The sequence below is a fragment of the Embiotoca jacksoni genome, unplaced genomic scaffold (genome assembly GCF_022577435.1).
Source record: "Embiotoca jacksoni isolate LCO1_2020_lvr unplaced genomic scaffold, fEmbJac1.0.p SCAF_10, whole genome shotgun sequence".
In the NCBI taxonomy this organism is placed as follows: domain Eukaryota; kingdom Metazoa; phylum Chordata; class Actinopteri; family Embiotocidae; genus Embiotoca; species Embiotoca jacksoni.
The window spans coordinates 11,374,377-11,400,592 of NW_027185230.1; the positions used below are offsets into that span (position 1 = coordinate 11,374,377).

The following is a 26,216-nucleotide window of genomic DNA, read 5'->3' on the forward strand; positions in this document are numbered from 1 at the left end:
GACAAACCACAAGTTCATCCGGAGGGTCGGAGACACGGAGCTCGTACGACGGAGCGAGCGGCGGCGGCGGCGGCCCCACCTTCCTCTCATCGTGGCTGACAAACATGGAGGCGTAACGTTTCATGATGGGAGGAGACAACGCCTGGAAGTGGCACCGGAAGTCGCTCAGGGTCATGTGATCCGGATAACCTGCAGCCAGAGAGAGACTCAGTTCAGCTTCATATTTATTCAAAATTAAAAGCCGCAGCAGGAAAAAAAAAAAAAAAATACAAAACCAAAAAGGAAAAAAAAACATTCGTCCGATCACGAAAAACACGTTGAAACCTGTTTTACTCCGTTAAAAGTACACGAGTGTCATCGGGACGATTGCTGTCGCGGACGTGCCGACCTGTGCGGTACAGCTGCAGCGCCGACAGGATCTGAGTGGAGCGCAGCTGCACTCGGAGAGCCGGCACGTCGTCCGTCTTCACGCACTGCAGGAACACCGGGCGGGCTCGACGAATCAGATTCACCAGAGCGTCCTGCGGGCGGGGGGGGGAGTGGGACACACACACACACACACACACACACACACACACACACAGAATTACACAGAATTACACACACACACAGCCTGGATCACACTTCGACCCCGGGCAGGTGACTGAAGGTCGCCGACTCGCTCACCGCCTGCAGCTTCACGGCGATGCACTGCGAGTGTCTGCGGATCGCCGCCATGCCGCCGCTGAACGTCTTCCTGATGGTGCCGTTCCTCTGCAGCGAGCGCTGGCTGCCGCCCTGCAGACCCCCCAAGCTGCGACACAGTGGGGGCAGGGAGATGCCGGGGGTGAACATGGCCTTCACGGCCCCTCTGAGGGAGGCGGAGAGAGAGAGAGACGGTGTGACAGAATTGAAGGTTGTTGTTTTTTTTGTTTTTTTTAGCACTAAAGGTGATAAACACTAAATAAATGTTCATAGTTCATACATGATCACTTCAGTTTTTGTCCAAAATACCAGAAATAAAAGACAACATTTCTTTTCCAGAATCCAAGCAGCAGATTTCAGGCCTGTATTTGTGAGCCTCGTTGACATAAACGGGTGTGTCCACATACTTTTGGCCACTTGAAGCTCTTCGAAACGCAAACTGCGCGACGACAGGAGCCTGCATCGGTGTTTGTGTTGGTGTGTGTGTGTGTGTGTGTGTGTGTGTGTGTGTGTGTGTGTGTGTGTCAACCTCCCAAACGCACTCACATGGTGGAGTTCTGCAGCAGACAGATGGCGTTGAGAGCCGACTGGTTGTTCTGGATCAGACCGAACCATCCCGCCAGGTCGTAGCGGACCGGGTCGCCGCCCATCAGGTGCTTCACCTCGCACTGCAGCGGCTGCTCGCACTGACGAACTGCAGGGACGCGATCGGGACGGTCAACACGCTGCTGCGGGGGTCGTACAGGGTGTGTGTGTGTGTGTGTGTGTGTGTGTGTGTTTGTGCGTGTGTGTGTTTGTGCGTGTGTGTGTGTGTGTCTACCGGTGTTGCTGTAATATTGACAGACTCTCTCCAAGGCGCTGCTCTCACTGGAGGCCGGCGTCACCATCTCCTCATCCAGAACCCATAACAGACCTCGGGGGTCTCCATCCGCCGCCCGCACCTGAAACACACACACGCGCACGCACACGCGCACACACACACACACACACACACACACACACTCAGCATTACCATAAAAAGAACATAAACAGTTTTTTAGGCCGAAATTGAACTATTTGAGACTTTCAGGTCCTCAGGTGTTGAATGAAGTGAAACAAAACAAACATTTCCATCATTTCAAAAAACAGCTCTTTTAATATGAAGGTGAAGTTCTCCACTCGTGCAACGACCTCCACCTGCAGGTCGGGGAAGATTTTATGTTGCCTGGAAGACGGAGCTCAGGACAAAAAAAAAAAAACGCCCTTCTTCACTCCAACGCTCACTGCTGCTGGGGAAGCTTTTTCTCTCTTACTAATAATATTAATTATAATTACATACTCGTCTCTCTTGTCAGGATCTTTTTGGCCGGACAGATGAAATTAATTCGAGGCTTCTGGGTTTAAAAGATCAAAGCGAAACAAAATAAAAGTCTGATTTTGAAAAGTAAAGGTCACCCGTGGAAATCATTTCTTAGCTTTGAAAGTCAAACCTTTTTTTGGGGGGGCTCATTTTTGTGCCACATATTCTCGCCCCTTCACTTCCTAAAATGCAGTTTTACTTCCTTCTAACTTCACAAATCTCCTCCGAAGCCACAGAAGTCTGTTTTCACAGTCTGAATAATGCTGACGTTTATTTACAAAAAAAAATGCACGGCGCAGCCCTTTAATAATCCCCAGAGTAAAACCCCGTGGCTGTAGTCCACTCTCTCAGGTGTTGTGTGGTTGCCGTTTACCTGCGGAGGCGGCTGGTCGATGGCCGACACGACTTCAGCCGGGCTGCTCTCTGGACACTCGAACTCCACGTGGATCTTCTCCTGCAACGGACCACGCGTATCAAAAACGGTTTTCATCCGAGAGCGAAGGATCAGTTTAAATAAAAACCTGTCGGTGTCCTGAGTTTAAAGTTCCGGAGATCAATCGGAGACAAAAACAAGTGTTGAAGTCTCGAGAGGAAGTAACAGATCTGAGTTTGATAAATGATCCCAAACAGTGTTTAAATCTAAAAACCCATCTCCAAGGTTTCTTTAGAAATGAACGGAACAATAAAGACGACCTGTGTGAAACTAAAAGCTGTTTTCAAACCGCAGACTGCGAATAAAAGTGTTTGCAGTTTCCAGGTCTGAAAATTCGGGAAGGTGCAGAAGTGTCTTAAAATGCAGTACCACCGAGTGCCACTAGAGGTTGTCTCCAAAAAGCCTCCAGATCCACAGACTCCCGTTCAACTCTTCTCATAAAATTCTCAGTCAATAAAACCTCTCCACCAGTTATCTCGGTGTTGTTCGCTAAAGTCACTCCTCCTTATTAGTTTTCTGGAATTCCATCTGAAAATAATCTGTCATTAATTAGAAAACAAGCTTAAAAAAGACGTGTTTTTAGGGGAGGCGTGTCTGTTTGAGTGACAGGCCTGTGGTGCGGCCAGGTTACAGCTATCGGTGGGCGGGACTTGATATCGTCGGGTTTCCAATCAGATCAGTCAGATCCACCGCTCGCTCCTCCCCCAGCTCGCCCAAATATGGTCACTTCCTGCTCCAAACCGCTCCGAACTGGCAAGATGAAGACGAAGATGGAGGTTTCGTAACGGCCGTTCACAAACCAACGGGTTACGTCACCGCTGGTTGCCGCTCGTCTTAAACGTGATCCAGGTGATTTAAGCCTTGGACACACTAAATCTGAACCTGGTGATGGCGCTAGATGAAGCGTTAAATTGTTGATGAATATCTGAACGAGGGATGGGTCTTGAATTAAAAATATTCGAGTAATCATTCAAATATAACGACTCCTTTCTCGCCTGGTTGTAACGAGTTACTCCAGTCAGAAGGTGGCGGTATTGCGGCTAAAAGCTGTCTGCCAGCTGCCATTAAACAACATGAGGAGAAGAAGAAAAACACGTTGCCTTTAGGCTCTGGGAGCTCTGCTGGTAAAACTGCAAACTGAGATTGGATGTCACGGTGTGAATGACAGAAACAAGCAAAGGCGACTACAGCCGACAGGAAGTGCTGACTGGAACTCCTTCAAAATAAAAGAAGACGAGGTGCAGTTCAAACGCTGCAGATCCTCAGTCTAACACAGCTGCGCACCGCAATTAAGAGTGAAGCACCGAGCAAGACGATTCATTCACAGATCAATAATAATAATAATAATAATAATAATAATAATAATAATAATAACTGATCGATCATCAATAACCAGACGCAGTGAGGTTGATGTTGGCAGGTTGAGTGTACCTGTGCGTATCTCTCCAGCGTGTGCCGGAAGGTGTGCGAGTGCTGGTGCTCCAGCAGCCTCTCCTGCAGGTAGTTGTGGCAGAGTTCGGACCAGCTGGCTCCTCGCTCCTCCGCGGCGTGTCTCGGGTTCCTCAGACCCGGCGTGTCCACCACCATCACCGAGGCCAGCGTCAGCTGCTGGCTGCTCAGAGCCCTGCACGATGACAAAAAAAAAAAAAAAAAAAACACACGCACACACACGCACAGATTCACTTGAGCGCGCGTGCGTGCGCGTAACTCCGCCCACTCACAATAAAACACCATTTCTGCATCCCGACGTCTTCACGCGGTTGGACGTAGTGCGCTACCTGTTGACGAGCGAGACCACCGAAGTGAAGAGCTCTTCGTAGAGTCCAGCTGCCATCCCGTCGACACACTGAGCAGCGGTTAACCTCGGACCTGCACACGGCAGGGGGGGACACGAGGACGCGAAGGTCAACGCGGGTTTAATCATTCTTATTGTCAAAACATCAATGAGTTCGTTTCAGTTAGACAGCTCCACAGTGCGAGTAGGTTCTCGGATCATTTAACCGGTTGACCAAAACGCGTCCGTGGTGGAGGTTGAGCCCGCCTCCTCCCCCTCCCCCCAAAAAAAAAAAAATTAAAAAAAAAAAAAAAAATCCTCCTGCCTCACTGTAGCAGCTCCTCCGGGAAAAGTGTTTGATTCGCCCCGAGTGTGTCTCACCCTCCTCCGTCTCTCCTGCAGCGCTCCGCTCTCTGCTGCCCCCGGTGGCTCTCCGCAGCAGCTGCCTCAGGTGATGCTTGAAGACGGCCGTGTGCAGGTCGTCGCCGTCGCAGCCGAGCACGCTGCTCGCCACCTGAGCGCTGTCGAAGTTCACAAACTGCCTCCTGCCCACTGAGAGAGGAAGAGGAGGGACGTGGTGTGAAGGAAGGAGATCGGGGTTTGATGTGGAAGAAAAAAAAATGTCGTGATGGGTTTCTGTGCTACTTTCAGTTTCCTGAAGGTTTAAACTCTGTTGATGAATAAAAAATGTTGTTTTTTTCCCCTCCTGAACTTTAATGTTGATTATTTACGACTCACTCAAACTGTCCATATTTTACATCATATATTTTCTGGGCCAAGGAAAAACATGGGAAAATGTTTTAATAATCATAACAATGACAATTCTTAACCATAATATTTGTAATAATAATGAGATTACATTAAAAATGAAAGGCAAGAAAACTCCAAAGAAACCTTAATATGTGACTTTTTGTTTAAAATATTTTATATTACATTAAACATATAATAAAATAAGAATAAAGTTAAATAATAATAATATTAATACAACATTAATATAGTAATATATTAGGGAGGAAACTATTTTGAGAAAAGGAAAACAATAATAACTAATAGTAATATAAAACAGTGAAAATAAAGGTAAGCACAAAGAAAAAACACAAAGGAAATATAATCATAATTTGTATTATTTTGGGAAATGTGTCCTTTTGTTTAATATATCATTTATTTATTGTGTCTTAAGTAAGTTGATTTATCTATAAGTCATACAAAAAATAAAATAAGAATAAAACTGAAACAATATTAATATTATTATTAGTATTATTATTGTTAATAATAAAAGAAAACCATTTTGAGAAAATTACAATATATATATTTTTTAAATATGATTAATAACGGGAAACTCACTTTTCCTTTTTTCTATAACCTTTCTTTTTTTAAACTTTCCAGAATTTGGTTTTATTATTATTATTATGACTGATTATTTACGTTTTCGTCTTTTGCTGTCCTTTTATTGATGATGAAGAACATTTGGATCCGTTGACGTGCAGCTGCTTCGTCTCGATATGATACGGCAACGTCGCAGAACACGACTCGTCAAAATTCAAATCAAATCAAAACAGCCTGTTTGTGTCCAGACGTGTTTGCTTGAGGACGTCTCTGCACTGAGGACATGTCGTCTCGTCCCCACTGCTTCAGAGGACGGCCTGGAGGTGAAGACTTGTTTTCTTGGTTCGTAGTGTGTTTCTGTGAGTGACTGTGTGTGTGTGTGTGTGTGTGTGTGTGTGTGTGTGTGTGTGTGTGTGTGTGTGTGTGTGTGTGTTACTTGGTAACATTCTGTGCCTGACGACGATGATGAAGATGAAGATGAATCAGTGTTACCTTTACATGCTCCGGCAGCTCCCAGATGGTAAATACCAGCCAGAACATGCCAGATCGCCTTCTGCTCGCCGGCCGAGAAGCCCAGCGTTTCCATGGCAGCGAGCAGCTTGGTGAAGGCGAGGGACGCCCGCTGTTTCTCCTCCACCTGAGACGGACAGACGGACAGGGAGGGAGCGCGGGGGGAGGGAGGGGGGTGGAGACGACAGCTGAGTCACCGCCCGACTCTCTCCAACATCTCCATCATTTCTCCACCGTTCTCTGTTTTTATTCCCTCAGAGCTCCACCTTTGCTCCACTTCTCGTCTGTTTGCTTTCAGATCATATAAAAGTGTTTTGCTTTTTGTGCGTTTCACTCGCTGCATGTTTCTGTGACCGACAACGTTTCCCACCAAACGTCTGAAACGCGACGTAATATTTTTCCAGTCGGCAAGAAATTCGATGAGCCCGTCGAGCCCCTTTCACGAGTCATGTGATTCAACACTTCTGCTCTTAAAAGACAGCAAAACTCACTGTACCTTGGTGGGATGAACGATACCGAAGGAGTTGGATTCAGGGAGCTGGTGCAGCTGCAGCTCCGTCCTGACGGAGAGTCACAAACGGGGAAAAAAATATTCAGAGGATCTTACACCTCATCCATCAGGCTGGTAACAGATTTTCACGTTGGATCTTAATCTGTAGAGAAACTAGTAACCACATCTGTCCAGTAAAGGTTCAATAGACGCTTTTCAGTCTTAAACGTTGGACAGTAAACGTGCAAAAGTAACATAAATTACACAGCAAGTAGTTCCGACGCCAAGAGATCTGATTGGTCGACAGAACATCACTAGAAATGTCACTCCGCCTCCTCAACGGTAATATGTGATTAGAATTTCATATAATATTCGATATAACGTTGTTTTTACTTGTTATAGGTCTATCAAATGTGACCCATTTGGTGAAATCGAGTCTCTTTTGGTCACTCCGAGCGCCCGCACCGTAACACACTTAAAAAGAACCTAGCGGCAGCTGGCTTGACCGGTTTGGTTTTTAACACACGACACGGTGCCAAAATCTTAAAAATACTTGAGTCCATGAATATCTTTTTTCATCAGATATCTTGGTTACAACCAGACTGAGCTAGCTGAGCAGTTTAGTGTTTCTATGTGCTGTATTTATTCAGTTCGAGAAACCATCTCCAGAAAGCAATAAAACAGACTACAAAATCTTCTTCGTTGCTAAGGGTCGTTGCTAAGGGTCAGACTACTTCCTGGAGTAGTAAACATTGCATACGTTACATAAGGGTCTACGGACGCGACTGATTGTTTTCCAGTTGTTAGTCACACACCACGTGTTGCCTCGGAAACGGGGATCGCGCAACCAAAAAGTTTTATATTCTGAGAGCGAGTTGCTCCACAATATGAGTACGTTTAGATTGCACGTGTTATTTAGCCGGTAACTCGTATAATCGCAATGTTAAATATTAAATGTGTCGCTTGAATGTAAAAACCACAGTAAAAGAAGAGCTCGGATGTTTTTCTTCACCTCATCTCGGTGCTGACGCCCGCCAGCATCTGAGAGAAAACCAGGAAGTTACTCTCTCCGTGAGTTTTCTGACACACTCTCCATTTGTCCAACATCATCGTCTGACGGAGGAAGAGGAGGGAAACAGAAGAAGACGTGAGTAACTATATATGTGTGTGTGTGTGTGTGTGTGTGTCTATCTAATCTAATAATCTAATCAGGACAACCTCAAAAACGAATACCGCAACAGTATACACATATATATATATATATGAAGACAAAGAGATGGATTTCTGGGGAATTGCAACATTAATGCAATGCATGATGGGAAGTATTGCAAATACAAGTGAGCTAACAATGTTTGAAAAGTTCTTTTAATATAATTTATTCTCATTTTACAGCAGAACAGAGTGAAAACTGACTTTTTGAGGTATTGTTTATATATATATATATATATATATATATATATATATATATATATATATGTGTGTGTGTGTGTGTGTGTGTGTGTGTGTGTGTGTGTGTCTACCTGCAGGTGTCCAGCGGCAGCCTGTCCGGCGTGGTTAAAGTCCAGGGAGAAGACCATGGCGAATCGGGACGAGGCGCCGCTGTGCTGCGAGCTCACGCAGCCGAACGACCGCAGGACGGTGAACATGGCCTGAACGCGCTCCACTGCGGGAAGAAGGAAAAATAAATAAACAATAAACGGTTAGAAAAAAAAAAAAAAAGTACAAACATCATGAACAGGAGTTCTGACTTCATCCGACGTAGCCGTCAAGTCTCCCTCCACGTGTGTCCGGACTCATATAATATATGTCGTGAAGGCTTAAGAGGAATTTGCCCAATAAATCTGATTCTGATTGAACGCCGAGTTGTTGCCACGGCAGCAGATGATGCTCCTCAGTTACGGAGCTGAATGATGGACAGAAACAGAGATGTCGCAGTGAAGTTGACCTTCTGGGTATAAAAATGTCATCATCTCATAATTTATTTTTTTATTTTTTTTCTATTAGACATTTGATTGAACATTTGTCATAATTTGTGGATGAATTCTGCGAGTTATTGGCCACAAAAAAAAACAGTGTTTTGTGAGGTCACAGTGACCTTTGACCCCCAAAATCTAATCAGAACGGACAACCCCAAAAAACGAATACAGCAGCAGCCTCCATGTTACGTTTTTTTTGGTAATATATACAGTATATATATATATATATATATATATATATATATATACTGTATATATATATATGAGGACAAAGAGATGGATTTCTGGGGAATTGTAACATTTATGCAATGCATGATGGGAAGTACTGCACGTACAAATAAGCTAACAACGTTTGAAAAGTTCCTTTACTATAATTCAATCTGATTTATCAGCAGAACAGAGTTGAAAACTGACTTTTTCGAGTTTGTTGTTGTTCCCACGCGAACATTTAAAGTGATGACGGCGGCGACAACAGACCGGTGTCAGTTTTACGTCCCTGATTCTCTAAAAAAAAAAACGTCCGCAGCCGTGACGTGTTTTTTACGTCCTCACCGCTGATGTTGCCCCCGGTGGTTCCCGCCTGTTTGAGGAGCGCGTGCGCGAAGGCCTGACACGCCGCCGTCTTCCCCGTCCCGCCTCGTCCCACCGCGCACACGCAGTGGTCCCTGCGGCTGCCCACCATCGACACGTACACCCGTTTGACCAGCGCGGCCAGGGCGGGGGGGGCGTCCCACACCGACTCCCCGCGCCGCGACTTCGGGGTCTGAAACGGAAAGGCGAAGGAGAATGAAAGAAATCTTTTTTTTATTGTTTTTTTTTTATTGTTTTAAGGTTTGAGTTATTCTGCGGATGAATGAAGGCCGGGAGCGCGGTCCGACCTTGCTGTGGTTCTGCAGCGGCGGCCACAAGTTCACCAGGTTGGGTCCGGCGTCGGTGAGCGGCAGGTTGGCTTTGGCTCGGCTGGTGAGCGTGTGCAGGACGCCGCACTCGTTCACGCTCTGCAGGTCGCTCAGGTCCTCGCACAGGTCGAGCTCGGAGGGGTTGCACTGCGGGGGAGGGGGAGGGGAGTGGGGGGGGGGGACGACATGTTTCCTTTCCTGTAAAATCTGTCTTGCACAGAGTTTTATTGTTTACTTGTTGACTTGTGATTGTTGATTTTAGTGTCCCGACAGAAGAAGAACGAACCAAAAAAAGTACTATTGCTATTACGAGTACTCTTAGAAATTTCAATTAAATGGGAGTCTATGGGAGCCGGAGCCCTAGTGGCCCTCGGTGGTATTGCACTTTGGGTCTTATTTTTTTTCAAGACCCAGAAGCTACGTCCACTTTTATACACCGTCTATGACTTAAACACACCACAGCTCCCGCCGCGCTGAAAGAAAAAAAAAAAAAACGAAAACTGTTCTACCTTCTCGACTTCGTACTCGGTGACGTCGTGCAGCGACCCGTCCGTGTGCAGGCGGACTCTCACTCGGCCCTCTGGGAGCTCAGGCGTTCCTTCGTCGGGCTTCATCTGCGTGGCTAAAAAGAATCGGGGTGGGGTAGTGGTGGGGTGGTGTTGGTGGGGGAGGGGGGGGGGGTTCGGTCAGGGTCTGCGCAGGTGTAACAGGATGCAGCGAGCGGACGGATAAAAAATGAGCAGCTTGGGGTGGGGTGCTAATGTGTAAGACGATATGTAGGTAATGTCAACCGGCTGGAAGATCACTGCATTAACAGAAGACTCGACTAATCCAGACAAACACGTCGAGCTCGGACCGTTTCCGTGTTCGCGAGGCGCCCAGTGGAGCCGCAGCTGTTGGTCGGTGGGCAGGAAACCAAATCAGCATCTATTAAGAAAAAGGTTTCCACTCTTTCCCGCTTGAAAAGTTTCCCGCTTCCCCTCTGCGTCACTGTTAAATTGAATATTTTGCAGTTTGCCGATCAAGTATCTGTTTTCGCTTGTTAAAATATGCGATGAAGGGATAATCAATCTGCCGAATGACCGACGTGACGTAAAAGTCTGGTTTTTCAGCTGTGTTGGAAACTTTTCAAAAAATGTAGGAAAATTGAGCTTTTTTTTTTTTTTTTTTTTAAAGAAAACCTGACACGCTGAAAATCATTTGTGACGTCACAAACTTACAGAAGTCCAAACAGAAGGATGCGTGCATCTCTTTGGACACCAACAGTATTTATTTATAGCATCTACACCTGCTTTATAGTTAAAAAAATAAATAAACAGAAAGCTGAATTTACACGATACAGGAACCTTTAAACGCAGAGGTTTGATGTTTTTTTGTTGTTTTTTTTGCCTAAATGCATCATGGGAAAACGTTTAACAGCGTCTTCCTCTTTAGAGCATTTCTCAGAGACACATTTCTCTAAACGGAGCTTCCGGTGCTGATTATTTAACCGAGAGACGTTCCCGCCGAGGCGAAACTGAGCATGAAACGGGAACGCCCGCCGTTCCCCCTCACACCTCGAACCGAAGTGGGAGATCCCGGCTATTCCTGTCCTCGGTCGCGTCTGCGCGCGTTGTGAGTCAGAAGAACATAAATCTGGTAAATCGGCGTGTGTCTGTCGCTACGAAAAACAGCAGCGGATCTGTGTGAGGATGTCGAGTTGGCAGAAAACGGAAACGTGTCAAATGTGCTTCTTGGGCGTTTTAGTGTTGCCGTCTCAGCTCACCGAGGGCGAAACCGTCCTTGTTGACGAGCCACACAGTTCCAGCTTCGTACCACACGTCCCTCGCCTGAGAGAGCGACACGGAGACAGAAGAGGACATGACACTCAAAACGTGTGACTCTTACAGGGATATCAAAGGTCTTAAAAAGTCTTAATTTTATTCTAACACTTGGACTAGCTGTTGATTCTAGCTACGTATTTATCGTACAGACGTGAAGGCGGCCTCGAGCTTCGCATTTCACTCAAATCAAAAACACCTCTTTCCCAAATTGTTGAAGGACAGAAAAAAAAAAATTTGAATTACAGAAAAAAGTTTTTTCTCTAACCCTATAATTTGCTAAATCTTGGAATACATCCGTCTGTCCACCAGAGGGCGCTGTGTCAGTGTCACATTTTGCCTCAACCAAAAAAACCACATGGTTAGGTTTAAAGCAAAGATTATGGTTTGGGTTCAAATGGGACATTTTATGGAAGTAATGTGATGTACGTCAAGTAAGTTCACTTCAGGTAAGTTACGCAAGTTAAATACGTTACTTTACGTACGCAATTTACATCGACGTCGCTTAGAAGGAACCCGACGTTGACTTTTGCTTTTTTCAAACACCGGCTGTCCGATTTAAAGTCTTTTGCTTATTTCGTCCAACGACTCCCAACTCTTCGTACTTCATCACGTGACCTCAGTCACATGACCGCCCCTCTTCAAACACGGTCGCGCGCGTCATTTTTTTTTTTTTTTTTTTTTACGCCTCGATGCGACAAAACGTGACACCGGCGCGGTATGGTGTCCCGGACTGACGGCTGTATTACACACTTTGCCGTTACGCCGGGTTGATTTTCTCGAATTAGCGGGGGGCGGCGGCGCCCCCCGGTGGTGGCGCCCCCCAGTGGTGGTACGTAAGAAGACGCTGTGGGAGATGAATGCAGCATTTTAGACCGCAACGATTTTCACTGGGATTGTCCAAATACTAGAAACCGAGGCCGTCTGTTTGGACCGGTCTTTTCCTCCGGCCGCACACTTTCCTGTTTTAAGCGATGACGGCGAGCGTACGTACCTCCCTCCGGTCGTGCTCCGTTACGGTCGCGTCCGCCTGCCTCCCCTCCGGCTCCTGCCTCTCCTCCATCCCCTCCGCTTTCTTCTCCACCTCCTCCATCCTCTCCTTCTTCCGCTCGGCCTGCGGAGGCTTCTTGCTCTTCTTCTCCGGTCTCTTTTCTGGCTGCTGCTGCTGCTGCTGCTGCTGCATCTTCGGCGGCCCCGGCGTCACATCCCGTCTGGTCTCCGGTCGGTTGCCGGGGTCGGGAGACGCGACGGGGCTCCGAGACAACGAGCTGCCGTCCGACTGGGCCGAGTTGCGTCCTTGCCGTTTGCCGTCGCCGAGGAGCTGTTCGGCCCGCAGGGACATCTCGGCCTCGAGGATCGGAGGCGTCTGATCCGGGAGGAGGAACTGTTGCACGAGGTTGTCGCTCAGTTTGCTCGGCTGCGATCGGGGGAAAAAAAAAAAAAAAAAAAAGACAAGAACTCATCCTCCTTCTTACCAAGAGGTAGACGAGGAGACGAATACAACTTCTACATCTGCGCGGTAGACATGAAGCTATAGCAGCAGCCGGTGTGGAGTTAAAGTCAGTTTTCCAGTTGATTTGTGTTTTCCCTTCTGTTAAAAGGTGCAATATTTAACATTTTTAGTTTAGAAAATGAGAAAAATTAAACTAAAATTATCCACAAAATGTGAAGAAATAGCAGCGTCGACATAGATGTCCAAAAGTTAGGACGCTGACGGGCGAGCGCCGGCCTATTCCGTCTGGCAGTACCACTTCGCACCGCAAGATGGTACAGTGAGTCACCGCAGCGTCCGGCCTGCCCAGGAGAAGAAGTAGTCGTGTATTTTAACTTCTGGCTCCGATAAAATGGAAACGTAAACACAACGGTGGTTGAAACGGAACAACAGTTAACATTAGCGCTGCAAAGTTTCTTCTTGACTGGTGAATCAACGGCTGTTAAAGCTACACACCGCTGGCTTATAAAAGGTAGCTAATAATTCAACGTTACTGAATGTTAATGTTTTTTTTTTTTAGTTATCTGTTCGTTGATATTAGTTTCAGAGCTGTTTGTAACGAGCTCAATCAGTTCGTCATCAAGCCGAAGCGACTTTATGTAGCAAAAAAAAAAAAAAAAACCCTCCAAATGATGTCGGTACGTCGTTCAGCTGTGGGTGTTTCCTTGCTTTAAAAAAAAAAAAAAAAGGAGATAATCAAGATAACGTAAACTAACAGTAGTCCATCGACTACTGGGTCGCAAAAAATCTAACTTTACAATCATCAATTCCAAAAAAAAAACAACAACCAACTATTCACAAATTCGCGTTATATTTCCAATTTGTAAAAAAAACCCCCAAAAAACAACAACTGAAGAGTAAAAACAGGAAGTTGTGCTTTTCCTGTAATCTCTGCCGTTTCCTGAAGTTGGCGTTAAGTCACGGGAAACAGACCCGTCCATAAACACCGGTCCTCCGAACACATCTGCAGCGTTCACGCTTTCTCTATTAAATACGCTAAAATATTTGAGGTGCCGAGAGGTGGATTTTTTTTTTTTTTCTTTTTTTTTTTTTTTAATTTTTCTCAGACAGAGCCGGGGGCTAGCCGTTTCCCTCCGTTTCCAGTCTTTATGCTAAGCTAAGCTAACCACCGCCGGGCCGCCGCTCACTACTCAGCCCGCCAGAACGCGATCACTGTCCTCATCGACCTCATCGATTTGAGAAAGGTCAAATCGACGCGGGCTGAAAGGAGGGACTCACCTGTCTGTCGTCTTTGACCTCCGGCTCTTTGTGTTTGGTCTCCTTCTCCGAATCTCTGACGAGCTGCTTGAGGAACCCGCCCGGCACGGCCGACAGAGGAGGCGGCGGGGGGACGGCCGCGGCCACCGGCGTCTTCTCCTCCTTTATCTGTTTGTTTTGATCGATCGATGAAATCGGGGCACAATTAGACGGGAACAGGAAGTCGCGGGGTGATCCGGACATGCGGGGCTGTGGGAGAACTCGTTCGCGCACGCCTTTCGACCATCGGGGCTCTCGGCAACAACCGGCGGGTTCGTTTAGCACCAGGGCGGACCCGTGACGGGAGCGCACGGTTAAGGTTGCGTAACAAACCTTTGAACCTCGATAATACGGCGAAAGTTTCGCGATAAAAAGCTTTGTTGCTGGAGGGCTTTCAATCTGAAAACGCAAACGGGAAGTTCGCACGGTGCAAAAAAAAAATTTGAACAGGGCAAACGGGAGCGGATCAAAACGAGGCTAAATGTGTGCTGATAAAGATATAACTAATTATACTTATTAAACGGAGAGAATTAAAAATCGAGACCAGTTGTCTTCTCTAGTTGAAGTAAAAAAAATAAAATAAAATAAAAAAAAATAGAAAAAAGGCCAACCACATTTTCACGTGAATAAATGAGAAAACAGCGACGTTAATGTTTCTGTTATTGATGCGGTGCTATCGATGTTTTTATCGTTGTTTAACTACATCGACGTAAACCGTTACCTTTCAAGTGGTTTCAAAAAAAAATGTGAACATGTTTTGCTGCCTTTTCATCTTTACCAGTTAACTTATTGAAAACAAATTAAATAAAAAAAAAAGGCGGCTGGCAACTCAATGCCAGAGTTAACATTACGAGTCAATTTGAAAACTTTTTTATTGCTTCTCTTTGGGTGGATCTTCAAATCTTCAAGCGCTTAAACAATGTAAATGAATTTCAAGCAGATTATTTGAACGTTGAACATTTGATTTCCTGATTTTCGTTCCAGCAGCTCTACACTTAGTGAGGTGGGAGTAATTTAGCAAATGCTGTTGGCGGGTGTTAATTAAAAAAAAATAGATCATAATTAAGTACAATCATATGTTGCTATTCTGGCCAAGTAGTTGGTGCAGCCGTCATATAAATATGAAATATTTAATATATTATATAAATATAATATAATATAATAAAAGTACAAAGTATAATATTTCCCTCAGATCTATAACGGAGCAGAAAGTATAAATTTGAAACTTTACCGAGAAATCTGGTCACCTTTAAACCAAAAAGGTTCAAAACTCTTTTCGCAGTTAAAAGTTTCATTTTCAACGTTTTCCAGCGTTGCGAGCAAATGTGGGCGTCGACGCGAGGGACGGAGAAGTGGCAAACGAGATAGCGTCTTACGAAAGATTATTTTCCAATCAATAACTCGGTTTGACAAACGGTGAGATAAACGACTCGCCGACTCGAAAGTCCGCTTCCGCACCGACGCATCAGTTTCAATAACCTGTTGTCGGCTTAGCAATGATAACAATAACACGTCCGTCACGTCGGAAGAGTCCACAGTAATAACGATGCGTACTTTAACCCAAATTCTCTTTTCGTCCGGCACGGGATTCATTTCTAAAACCTTCACGTTTTTTTTCCCGCGTCGTAAGCTCTTCGTCATTCACAGGCGTCCAACTTTGGTCGTCCCATACCCCCCAAAAAAAAAAAAAAAAAAAAAAATCATGAAAGCGAGACATTTTGTTCATTTTGGCGTGTGATAAAATTGAAGTGAAGTATCACGGTTCCCGGTTCGGACCGTTTCGGGCCTTAAAACCCTCCTTAGATCGCTCGTTTGAGTCCCGTCGCCGTCCATTTGGCGCGAGCGGTTGTCGTGGGCGAAGCCCCGTCGGCTGCGCGGAAGACGGCGAAGGCGAACGGAGACTCGAAGCCGCGCCGCGGGTGGTCGAGGTGACGGCGCGAGTCTTTTAAAGAGCTCGGGGGGAAAAAAACACACAAAAAAAAACAAAAAACACTGATGCGCGGGGAGGTGGGGGTGGGGGGTGGAAGTGGGGTGGGGGACGACTCGCGGCGGACAGACTTGGCGGTGACGTGCCGTGATGAGTCAGGGTTAAGAACAGAGGGGTTCGTGCACACACACACACACACACACACACACACACACACACACACACACACACACACAACACACAGGCGAGATTATACACGAAGACGGTCAATTAACGCAGCATGCGGCAGTTCTGCACCTCCCTTCTGTTCCCAGAGTTTTAAGCGCGAGGACAGCGCCATGGTTACACGGTGGGTGGTGGTGGATGGTGGTGGTGGATGGTGGTGGTGGGGGGTGGGGGAGGGGAAAGGGTTCAGGCGTGTTTTTGGCAGCGGTTGGCGGAAGGGAGGGTCACCAGGACGTCAGCCGGATCCGATGGCGGCGGCGGCGGCGGCGGGTGCACGCGAACAACCTGACAATGGAGAGAGACAAAGCGACAGAAACCGGGTCAGACAACGTCGCTCAGCGTCTTCACAACCGTCTTCGGAGGCGACGTCGTCCTTCCAGAAGCGGCCTCGGCCGTCGCCTTCTCCGACAAAACCGAGAGGCCCGGCGTCGTGTAGGATAGAAGATGGACACAAACGATAATTATTAAAAAAAATAAAAAATAAAATGAGAGCAATGAATAAATACACACAGACTATATACACTAAAACAAACTAAATGAAATATAAACAATACACCTGTCGGTCCACCAGAGGGGGCCGTTGCCGCCTGTGGCGCGAACAGGAAGGTAAACAGGACGTTTTCGTTCACCGGCGTTTTTAACGACAATCTTGTATTGACGTCGACACCAACGGCCGCGCGTAACTGCGGAGGGGAAGCTGCTCAACGTGACGAAACCCGCGGAGGGGGGGGGGGGGGTGAGGGGGGGGGGGCCCTCCGGTGCGTTTTAGCGTCATTCAGCTCCTCGTTTCGGTCGTGCGCTCCGTACCGCTACCGACCTGCTGTGGAGCATTCAGCCGCTAAAGAGACATAATTTAAAAATAATAATAATAATAATAATTTTTAAAAGGATTTTCAAGGAAAAACCAGAGCAGATTTGAATAATGCACGAATTAAAGCGGTAAATCTACGGAAGAAGCTTTCCAGCCGGCACCTTTCTGGTCCTCTTTGAGAAGATTTGTGGACTCCTTTATGCGTGTGAAATGTTTGGTGTGTGTGTGTGTGTGTGTGTGTGTGTGTGTGTGTGTGTGCGTGTTCCGGTCTGATAACATTTACATTTTCTTTCATGCGCCGCAGACATCCGGCTCCATAAACCGCCGGATGTGACATTTCGGGGGGGCCGACAGCACATCCCATAATATGTCCATAAAATCCTTCACAATTTTGTTTACCCTCGGTCACGCCGTTTACGACCCGCGCGGCGGATGTTATAATAATAAAAACTTCTTTTTTTTTTTTAAAACCCCGGACGTTCCGTCACGCTTTCACTTTTAACGCAGATTGAAAAAGGCGATCTGTCGGCCGTGAAGTCGTCTGGAGTCGAGACGCTTCCTCTCGACCACAAAACTCCCGATTCACAGGATTGCCCTGCGGCCGGTCGGAGATGTTTCTTCTTTCTTCTGTTCGTCAGTCAGTCCAAAAAAAACAAAACAAAAAAATTGACGGAAAACGAACGAGACTTTACTTTTTGCGATACCTATATTCTCGCCTGGACGATTCCTGGTAATGCAATGAATCGTGACCCCGGACCCACGAACGGGTCTTCCCAGGGGTCACGGGGTCACGGTGCTGAAGAAGCCTCTTCATCGAGTGACTGTTAACATCCGTTCGGACTACGACGAAGACGAGCAAAACGGAGAAAGAAAAACAACAACAACAACAACAACAACAACAAAAACTGGAGACCTGCAGATTCCCTGCTCGGAGAATAAGTAGCCGAGAGTTACGCGGTCACGTGTTTTTGTTTGTCGCGCCGACGTCGGGAGTTTCGGCGCTCGCGGCGGACGAAGGTCGGCTCCCGTCGTCTCGAAATCGAACCCCCCCCGCCCCGAGGTCTCCGCGACGACCGGAAACCTCGACCTCAGGGGAACACTTCCTTTCCCCGTTTTACTGACTTTCACTTTCCTCTCACTCCGACTTCCAGGCTGAGGCTGTCGCCGACGACGACGGCAAAAAAAATCTCCAGCGGGATATAAAAAAAAAAAGAAAAAAAGAAAAGAAATTTAAAAAAAAAAGCTACCTCCCCTCCCGGACGCTTTTCACAGACGCCGTTTTTATTTTTTAAATTTTTATTTGATTTTACTTCTTCCAGGAATCTCGTTTCTCGAGGGCTTAATCGTAAACTAATTTGTTCCTGGCTCTACGACACACTTCCGATTTCCTGTTTCCCAATCTGGAAGTTTCAGCTTCTAATCGCGGGGAGGTGAGCTCAGTCTGGATGTGCAACCGCCAACGGCGTTAGTCAGCAGGTCGCGTCACGTCGCTGTAAACAACTCCGGCAGTTTCAACAAGGCAGCGAGCCAATCGACGCCGAGGAGAGCTCCAAAATAAAAAAAATAAAAAAATAAAATAAAAACTCTTAAATTTATGTCTCCGGGGTCCGTTTTTATTTTATTTTTTTTAAACATTGAGCTCAATCCGACAGGGGATTATATTTCAACTTCAGGCTTCAGGTGACTCCTTAAACCCTGTAGATCCCACGCTTGAGTGGACAAATACACAGCGCTCGAGGAGGAGATAGAAAATCTCTTCCTAATGAGCCACCGGAGACGCTTCATAAAAAAAGAAAAAACAAAAAAGAAGAAATTCCAGCCAACCATTAAAAAACAAACCGAGTAGACGGCGTCTGAGCCCGGTGTTATGTTCTGTCTGAAACCAATGTCAAATCACAGCCGGGCTCTATCTCACCATCCAGCCCCCCCCCCCCCCCCCCCCTCCTCTCTCTCTCCTTCCCCCGCCTGCTTAAACCGTCTATAAATTTGAAATGAACCAACCTCGGAGAATGAAACGGGACACGACGTACCTTCTGAAACGGCTTAAAAAGAAAAAAGAAAAGGGAAAAAAAAAGAAAAAGGTCCGAGACGGGCTTCGGTGGCAAATCCTGAGAGAGGCCTAATGAGAGTCACACAAACACGCTCGCGCACACCGGCCGACTGAGGCGGCGAGGGGATGTGGGGGGGGGGTGGAGGTGGTGGTGGTGGTGGGGGGGCGGCAGCAGTACAGTCAGAAATAGAGCGACACATGGGGCTCTGCAGCAACACACACACACACACACACACACACACACACACAGTCCGAGATAAGCAACACCGACCGACGATTCCTCTATAAATATCCGGGTGGGCTGGAAGAGGAGACGACCCTGTTTGGAGAAACCAACGACCGAGAGGCACAGAGAAAGGAGGTGGGGGCGGCGGCGGGGGGGGGGTTAAGCAAGCGTGAGGAGTTCAGGGGACACGAAACGACTTATTCTTTCGTTTTTGCCGCCTCCGGTTTTCAAATGCACAACAACAACAACAACAAAGTGACAGTAAACACAAAACGGTCGCGGGACAGAAACACAGAAAAGGCCCAAAGCGTTGTTTGTTCCTCTGAAATCACATCAGACAAAAACACAAGACACAATAGACGTACGTTGAACCGGTCTAGACATGTCTCAAGATTATAGGCTTCCTGCTTTTCTTTCTTTTTAACTCACTGACATTTGACGATATCCTCTAGAGACCTTTCGACCTTTTGATTGTGAAATAATTTTTTTTTTTTTTAAAAAGACAGCTCTTAAAGGGCAACGCCTACACTCACTGAATCCGGGGTTACGGTACACGAGCAAAACGAGACGGCTCTGGTCGCTGCTTCTGCGGCTTTAAACTTCTTTAAACTTTAAACCGTTTTATTCTGAAGGTGTGTGAATGTGTGTGTGTGTGTGTGTGTGTGTGGGGGGGGGGGGGGCTGATAACAGACGCCGGCCGTTCCAGACACGGGACACAACTGCACATGTGCAGACCTGCGGTGCGTCAGCTGTCCGGTTTGATTGACAGCTGCAGCTGACGGGAGAGGAGGGGGTCGGTGGAGAGGAAGAGGAGGAGGAAGAGGAGGAGCCAACTGGTTTCTGTGAGAAAGAGGGGAGGGGGGGGGGGGTGAAGGGCGGACCAGTTTGTAGAAATGTTTATAGTTTGTGGTCAGTTTTTGTTTTATTATTATTTCTTCAGGGTTCATTTGGCTCTCGTCGGTTCTTTGTGTTGATGTTGCGTAACAGTGCTCACAAACATTTTTAGTCCGACCAAAACGTTGGACGGATGTTAATTCGAGTTACACAACAAGCACGGCTAAAAAAAAAAACCAAAACAATTCTATACGGCAAAAATGTAGAAATCACGCCTCGAAGCTTTTTGACGTCACCGAGTTCAGAAAGCAATCCGATGTTTCATCCTGGATTTTGTCTCGGCCACAATAATGATAAAAAAATAAACAAAAAGAATAAAAGAACGCACACGGTAGCGTAACAAAACGACATTTAAATCCCCTCCCTTCTTCACTCGGGTGGATGGGTGTGTTGTAAATTTACCTCTGGGACGTTGGCGGCGATGAAACCTTTCGACGAACTTCCTGCCGAATCGTCGATTTCTTCTCGGGAGGGTTCTCGACCGTCACACGGTCGTCGGCAACAAGATGGTTGACGTGCAAGCTCAGCAGTTGATATATATATATATATATATATATTTGTTGTTTTTTATCAATAACACTTCTAGAAGGTGAAGATGAGCATCTGGAGTTTGCTAAAAGTCAACTGGAGGGTCAACTTTACTTTTAACCTTCACGCGACCTTAAAAATCGACACACAACTTTAATTTGGAAACATCCCAAGGTCGAAAGCCATGGGGAAAATAAGTAAGTGGACCTTTGGCTTTCGATTATTTTGTCAAACTCTCTTTGTCAAAAGCCCCGAAAAGTTCCCTCCAAGTCACCTCACCGTTTCCTGAGCTTTTAACCACGGCGACCGGTCTTGATTGACAGGTGAAGAGTTTGCTCGGCTGTTGACAGAAATTTAAAGCCCGAAGAGTCGATTCGTGAAACGTTCCCCCCCCCAGACGTTTGCGACGCGGTCACGTGACAGCGCCCTCGCCAAAAAAAAAAAAAAAAAAGCACAAAAAGCAAAAAGCAAAGCAAGGCTTGACAGGAAGCAACACGGAAAAAGGATTTTTATTCATGAACTGTTTTTACAAGCAGTCCAACACGCAACTTCCTACCTGTCTCAAACAAACCCAAATAAAAAAAAATAAAATAAAAAAAAAAACAACAACAAATCATCGAAATAAAATTAATTTTATAATAATATCAATTATATATCAGTATTATCATGACCTTAATTTTCAAGAACCCAAAGCCAGTAGTATCTGTGTTTGTCTGTGGCGTATGAAAAAAAAACAACAAAACAAAAAAAACAAAACAAAGAAGAGAGTTTGCTGATGGGGCGTAAACCGGAGAGAGGTTTTTTTTTTTGTTGTTGTTGTTGTTTTTTTGTTTCTTTTTTTTTTAGTTTTTTTTTTTTTAGTTTTCCTACAGCGAGCTCTCGGCTGAGGGGCTCCGACACGTGACGGAGCGACGGGGAGTTCCCCGCGCGCGCAATAAATATGAAAGAGCAAAGAGTCCGGTACTCGAACAAAAATAATCATCTGGAACTCGCAGGTACAATATCTCTAAATAAGTCTTTATGTGCAAGATTCGAGCTGAAGTCTTCACCACAAACAATTACACTCACATCGAACCCCCCCACCCCGACCTCCACAAGTTCATTTTGTTTTTCTACATTAAATCTTTTAAATAAACCTAGAGCATTTTTGTCATTTCATATACACATATATTTATATATACTTTTGATTTTTTTTTTTTTTTTTTTTTTTTCCTATATGCCATCCTCGTTGAGCTGTCGTGTCTGGGAGTCTGTGTGTGTGTGTGTGTGTGTGTGTGTGAGAGTGTGTGTGTGTGTGAGAGTGTGTGTGTGAGAGTGTGTGTGTGTGTGTGTAGTGTGTGTGTGTGTGAGACAGGAAAGATAAAAAAAAAAATAAAAACTGGACGAGCGCACTCACTCACATGACATACGTACAGTGTGAAAGGAAAAATAAAAAAAACTGGTTGGGAACGCGTATACAGAGTTGGATGGTGTATATGTGTATGGACGTGTGTGTGTGTGTGTGTGTCTGGAGTTTCCATGGTAACACACACACACACACACAGGTGGAAAAATGTTTGGGCAGTTTTGTACCCTTCAAAGACTCCACCGATATTGTGTGTGTGTGTGTGTGTGTGTGTGTGTGTGATCTGATAGGCCGAGTCTGAAAAAAAAAATGAAAAAAAAAGAGGAGGCTTCCCATTGGCTCCACTCCCCAACAGTTATTTGGCACATTTAACAACTATTAAGTAACACATCGGGCTAAAAAAAAAAAAAAAAAAAAAAAAAAAGGTGCAACAACGTGAAATTCAATGAAAACAATAAAAAAAAAAACATTCTGGTTTACAAAAATAAAAGACACCCGGAGAGGTGACGACATTTCTCTAAGACGATAAAGATCCCCCCCCCCCCCCTGAAAGGCTACGAAGAAAGAAGAAGAAGAAAAATAAATCAGACAATCACGATGCACAGCGGATCATCAACCACCGTCCTCCTCCTCCTCCTCTTCCTCCGACCGGACTCGCGCATCACAGCTCTGGAAATGACGAGGACGCCGTACGGCGCGACAAAATAAAAAATAAAAAAAACCCTGAAATTTACGAATAGATCCGACAGTAAGCCCCGCCCCCTTCTCTGCTGCAACAAACTGCGCCACTTCCTGTCCTTCAGTTTAACAAACCTGACGATTAACAACAACAGAAAACATTACGCCTCGTCTGAACCGTGTCACGTTTCAGGAAAACAAGACAAAAACAAAACAAACAAACAAACGAAAAAAATACACGTGTAAAGACTTCGAGGAAAACTCCACCCTGAAACGCCGAAGGGGAAAACTAATTCATGTTTTTTTAGTTTTTTTTTTTTTTTAGTTTTTAATCGATGCCCGGGTTCACTTACGGATGTTTACGACTGTTTTTAATGTCGAGCGTAAACGTTTCTTTCTTTCGGCTAACCTTTTTAAAAACCTGCTGTTTATTTATTTTTTTAAACGGGAGCCGAAGCGGCTTTAAAATCGTTTCCCCGGAGCGGCTGCGCCGAACTGAAGCTGCACTCGACAGGAAGCTTAAAAAAAAACCCAGTGTTTTTGTGGGGAAATAACCGATAAGACCTCTGCGCTAACGTTTGAACTCCAGATGTGCAGCAGCTGGATAATTATTACTAAACTGCTTTATTCTTTTCTTTTTTTTTTTTTTTTTTCAAATTTAAGCTAAAATAGCCGACTCAAAACGTGAGGCTGTGATGCTTTTCCTGGGACACGTGGGTGAATAAAACGAGCGTGTTTTCTTTTCTTTTTTTTATTTATATATATATCCGTCAGTAAACCGGTGGAATAAATCGTCCGCAATCAGTCGAGCGGGAACGAGTGCAGAAACTCTGTGAACGTTTAAAACCGTCGTAGACACGAGAAGAAGGGAGGGGGGGGGGGGAAGAAAAAAAAAAGAAAAGCGCGCGGGTCGACAGTTTTTCTGTTCCAGGGTGGATTTTTTTTTTCCGTTAATTAGCTTGAGCTCATCCTCCTCTTCCTCCTCCTTCCTGTGCTCCACTCACCGTCCACCACAGTGGTCCTGACTGAACCTGTAAACCTGCGGGGGGCGGATGGGGGGGAGGGTGCGGGGGAGGGGGTTGATTGTGTTGCGAGCGCCGACGATGAGTCGCTCGCTTTGGAAAAGGTTGCGAGACGTTGACGTCGTCGTCGTCGGGGGCGCCCAGAGCGCCGCGTTAAGAGAGGTCGAGCTGAGGTAACGCAGCGCCGCGAGTGATTAATTGAAAGCGGCCAAGACTCCTGCCCGTCCATCACCCCCACCCCCACCCCCTCTTCCTCCTCCTCCTCCCTCCCCTGAAAGCCGAGGACAGATTCACGAACAGGCAGACAGAAGGTTCCCCGATAATGCAAACACACTGGACTAAAACACTGGAGATGCACAGAGAAACAGGTTTCTTATATATACACTCAGGAGACCCCGCCCCCCTCTCCTCCCTCCCACCTTTCCTGCGAGTGTAAGCCTTCATACACAATAACAGTTACACCGTTGTCCATGGTTACGCCACACTGGTCCTCGTGGTTCCCGTAGCAACCGGGCCGCTGGTTTTTGTTTTTTTTGTTTTGTTCCGCCAAAGGAATCCCAGTCTCCGTGGTAACCGGCTAGCAACGAGGGAGCCAATCCGAGAGCGAGGACGGTCCGCGTTGTCCCTCCTGTCGTCTCGCCGTGTCGGGAGTGATCGAACCTGCGCACGCCAACACCCCCCCCTGAGCGTGTCCCCGAGGGGTGGAGGTGTGGTGGAGGGTGGGGGCAGGCGGGGTATCTGCCCGCCGGAGCTCGTCCTCCCGGGCGCTCCGACGGCTCAAGTAAAATATGGATGTTGGCACTTTATGCACTTCAGTAACAGAGGCAGGAGCGGTCGGAGGGAGGGAGGAGAGAGCCGGTCGAGCACCTGCTTTTATTTCATTTTTAAAATGTTTTGTGTCTTTACACTCCCCGCTGAGGCCCGAGCTCCTCTTCATCCCCTCCCAGAGAGGGAAAGATGAAGGAAGGAGGATCGGATATTCGGGGCGGAGTCACTCAGGCCGCTGCTGTCCTTCCTGCCGATCCGAGGAGGGATGAAGGGAGGGGCGGGGGGAGGGGAAGGGGGGCAGGGGGGAGGGGAGGGGGGGCGGGTGGGTGGGGGACGGGGACACGCACACGTTCGTGACGAGGCTCCTCTCACATGCCGAGTCCTCCCGAACGTCTCTCTGCGGTCGTCCGTCCGTCCCTCGTCTCGCTGACTGGCAGGGTCCCGCGGACAAAATTAAAAAAAAACACAACAACAGAAAAAAAAAAATCACTTCTGATTGGTCGTCGTGTCAGGTGCGTGTCGTCGGTAAAAGGCTGGCGGGCGCGGTCCGTACCCACACTGCGAGGCGTGGTGGTGGTGGGCGTCGGGGCCGATGAAGAGGAGGGAGGTGGGATGCAGTGTGTGTGTGTGTGTGTGTGTGTGTGTGTGTGTGTGTGTGCGTGTGTGTGTGTGCGCGCGCGTGCGTGTCTGTGTATGCGTGCGCATGTGTTCACAGGCCGTTGCTGTTGCGGTGTGTGAGGGGGGGTTTGGACAGCTCCACCACCCCGGCCCGGCCCTTCCCGATGACTTTGGGGGCGCGGCGCAGCAGCTTCTGGGCCTCCGTGAACGCCTCCGTCAGCTCCTTCTTCCACTGCACGAACTCGGGGTCGCTCTGCGGGAGACAAAAAGGGACACGGGTCAGCCGCTTGGCTCCCGTTGCCGCGGCGGCGGCGGGGACGGACGGCGGTCCTACCTCGCACTGCAGCACGAACTGCTTCCCTCCTTTGATGCGCAGCAGGATGCACTTCTTGTCTTTAATCTGCGTCTCCTCCACCGTCACGATCTGCTCCATCGTCAGCAGGTTTTGCTGCGAAGGAGATCGAAACGATGAGAAACGCGCCGAAGAGCAAAAAAAAAAGAAGGACCCCCGCTCCGAAATTTTACGTTAATCCATTGAACGGTTTAACATCAACCGGCGGAAGTAGAAAAAGGGTTTCAATTTACACCCGCCGACGTCAAGGCATTAAATCAAGACGTGGTCCGTTTTTAGCTGGGGAAAAAATGGAACAATTTTACATTTAAAATATGTCAATTTATTCAATTAATTATTAAAATAGTCGCTGAACTATATATAAAAAAAATTGAATAGTATATGCGACTCGTTTTTTTCCCTTATTTCCCATTTTTACTGCCAGCGGGTTGTAATGCGTTCCTCCCGTCAGAAGATGGCGGTAATGCACCTAAAAACCGCCAGTCTGCCAGCCGTCATTCAACAACATAAGAATAAGAATAAGAAGAAGAAGAAGAAGAAGAAGAAGAAGAAGAAGAAACAAGTTGCCTTCAGGCTCCGGAGCTCTGCAGGTAAAACCGTGCGTCTCTGTGTGAGATTAGGCGTCACGGTGCGAAGGGCAGAAACACTACAGCCGACAGGAAGTGCCGAGTGGAACTCCTTCAAAATAAAAAGGGGTGCAGTGCAGTTCAAACTCCAGCTAGCAGATCACCGGTCTACCACAGCTGCGCACAGCCATTGAGGGTGAAGCACC

The 26,216-nt window shown here is 46.8% G+C and overlaps 2 protein-coding genes across 6 annotated transcripts in view; both read right to left on the reverse strand.

The window, feature by feature from the left end:
- Positions 1 to 19,148, reverse strand: part of LOC138208583 (unconventional myosin-XVIIIb-like) — a 36,072-nt gene extending 16,924 nt beyond the window's left edge. For 3 of the 5 annotated variants that reach the window (XM_069166591.1, XM_069166571.1, XM_069166587.1), the window contains exons 1-21: positions 18,994 to 19,148; positions 16,229 to 16,437; positions 13,983 to 14,129; positions 12,246 to 12,668; positions 11,197 to 11,260; positions 9,941 to 10,053; positions 9,411 to 9,578; positions 9,085 to 9,295; positions 8,077 to 8,219; positions 7,569 to 7,669; positions 6,563 to 6,626; positions 6,049 to 6,193; positions 4,612 to 4,782; positions 4,235 to 4,325; positions 3,888 to 4,080; positions 2,397 to 2,477; positions 1,505 to 1,625; positions 1,231 to 1,378; positions 667 to 850; positions 389 to 521; positions 80 to 189 (exon numbers count right to left, since the gene is read on the reverse strand). In XM_069166591.1, coding sequence (XP_069022692.1) covers positions 80 to 189; positions 389 to 521; positions 667 to 850; positions 1,231 to 1,378; positions 1,505 to 1,625; positions 2,397 to 2,477; positions 3,888 to 4,080; positions 4,235 to 4,325; positions 4,612 to 4,782; positions 6,049 to 6,193; positions 6,563 to 6,626; positions 7,569 to 7,669; positions 8,077 to 8,219; positions 9,085 to 9,295; positions 9,411 to 9,578; positions 9,941 to 10,053; positions 11,197 to 11,260; positions 12,246 to 12,668; positions 13,983 to 14,129; positions 16,229 to 16,267 — 2,850 coding nt within the window. In that variant the 5' untranslated portion in view covers positions 16,268 to 16,437; positions 18,994 to 19,148. Of the gene's footprint in view, positions 1 to 79; positions 190 to 388; positions 522 to 666; positions 851 to 1,230; positions 1,379 to 1,504; positions 1,626 to 2,396; positions 2,478 to 3,887; positions 4,081 to 4,234; positions 4,326 to 4,611; positions 4,783 to 6,048; positions 6,194 to 6,562; positions 6,627 to 7,568; positions 7,670 to 8,076; positions 8,220 to 9,084; positions 9,296 to 9,410; positions 9,579 to 9,940; positions 10,054 to 11,196; positions 11,261 to 12,245; positions 12,669 to 13,982; positions 14,130 to 16,224; positions 16,438 to 18,964 lie in introns of all 5 variants that reach the window. The other 2 variants (XM_069166600.1, XM_069166577.1) reach the window with 2 other exon arrangements.
- Positions 19,149 to 21,151: 2,003 nt separating this feature from the next.
- The window catches only part of grk3 (G protein-coupled receptor kinase 3), a 51,065-nt gene continuing 46,000 nt past the window's right edge, over positions 21,152 to 26,216 (reverse strand). The window contains exons 20-21 of the mRNA XM_069166614.1: positions 25,427 to 25,540; positions 21,152 to 25,345 (exon numbers count right to left, since the gene is read on the reverse strand). Of these exons, the coding sequence (XP_069022715.1) occupies positions 25,184 to 25,345; positions 25,427 to 25,540 (276 nt within the window). The 3' untranslated portion in view covers positions 21,152 to 25,183. The remainder of the gene's footprint in view (positions 25,346 to 25,426; positions 25,541 to 26,216) is intronic.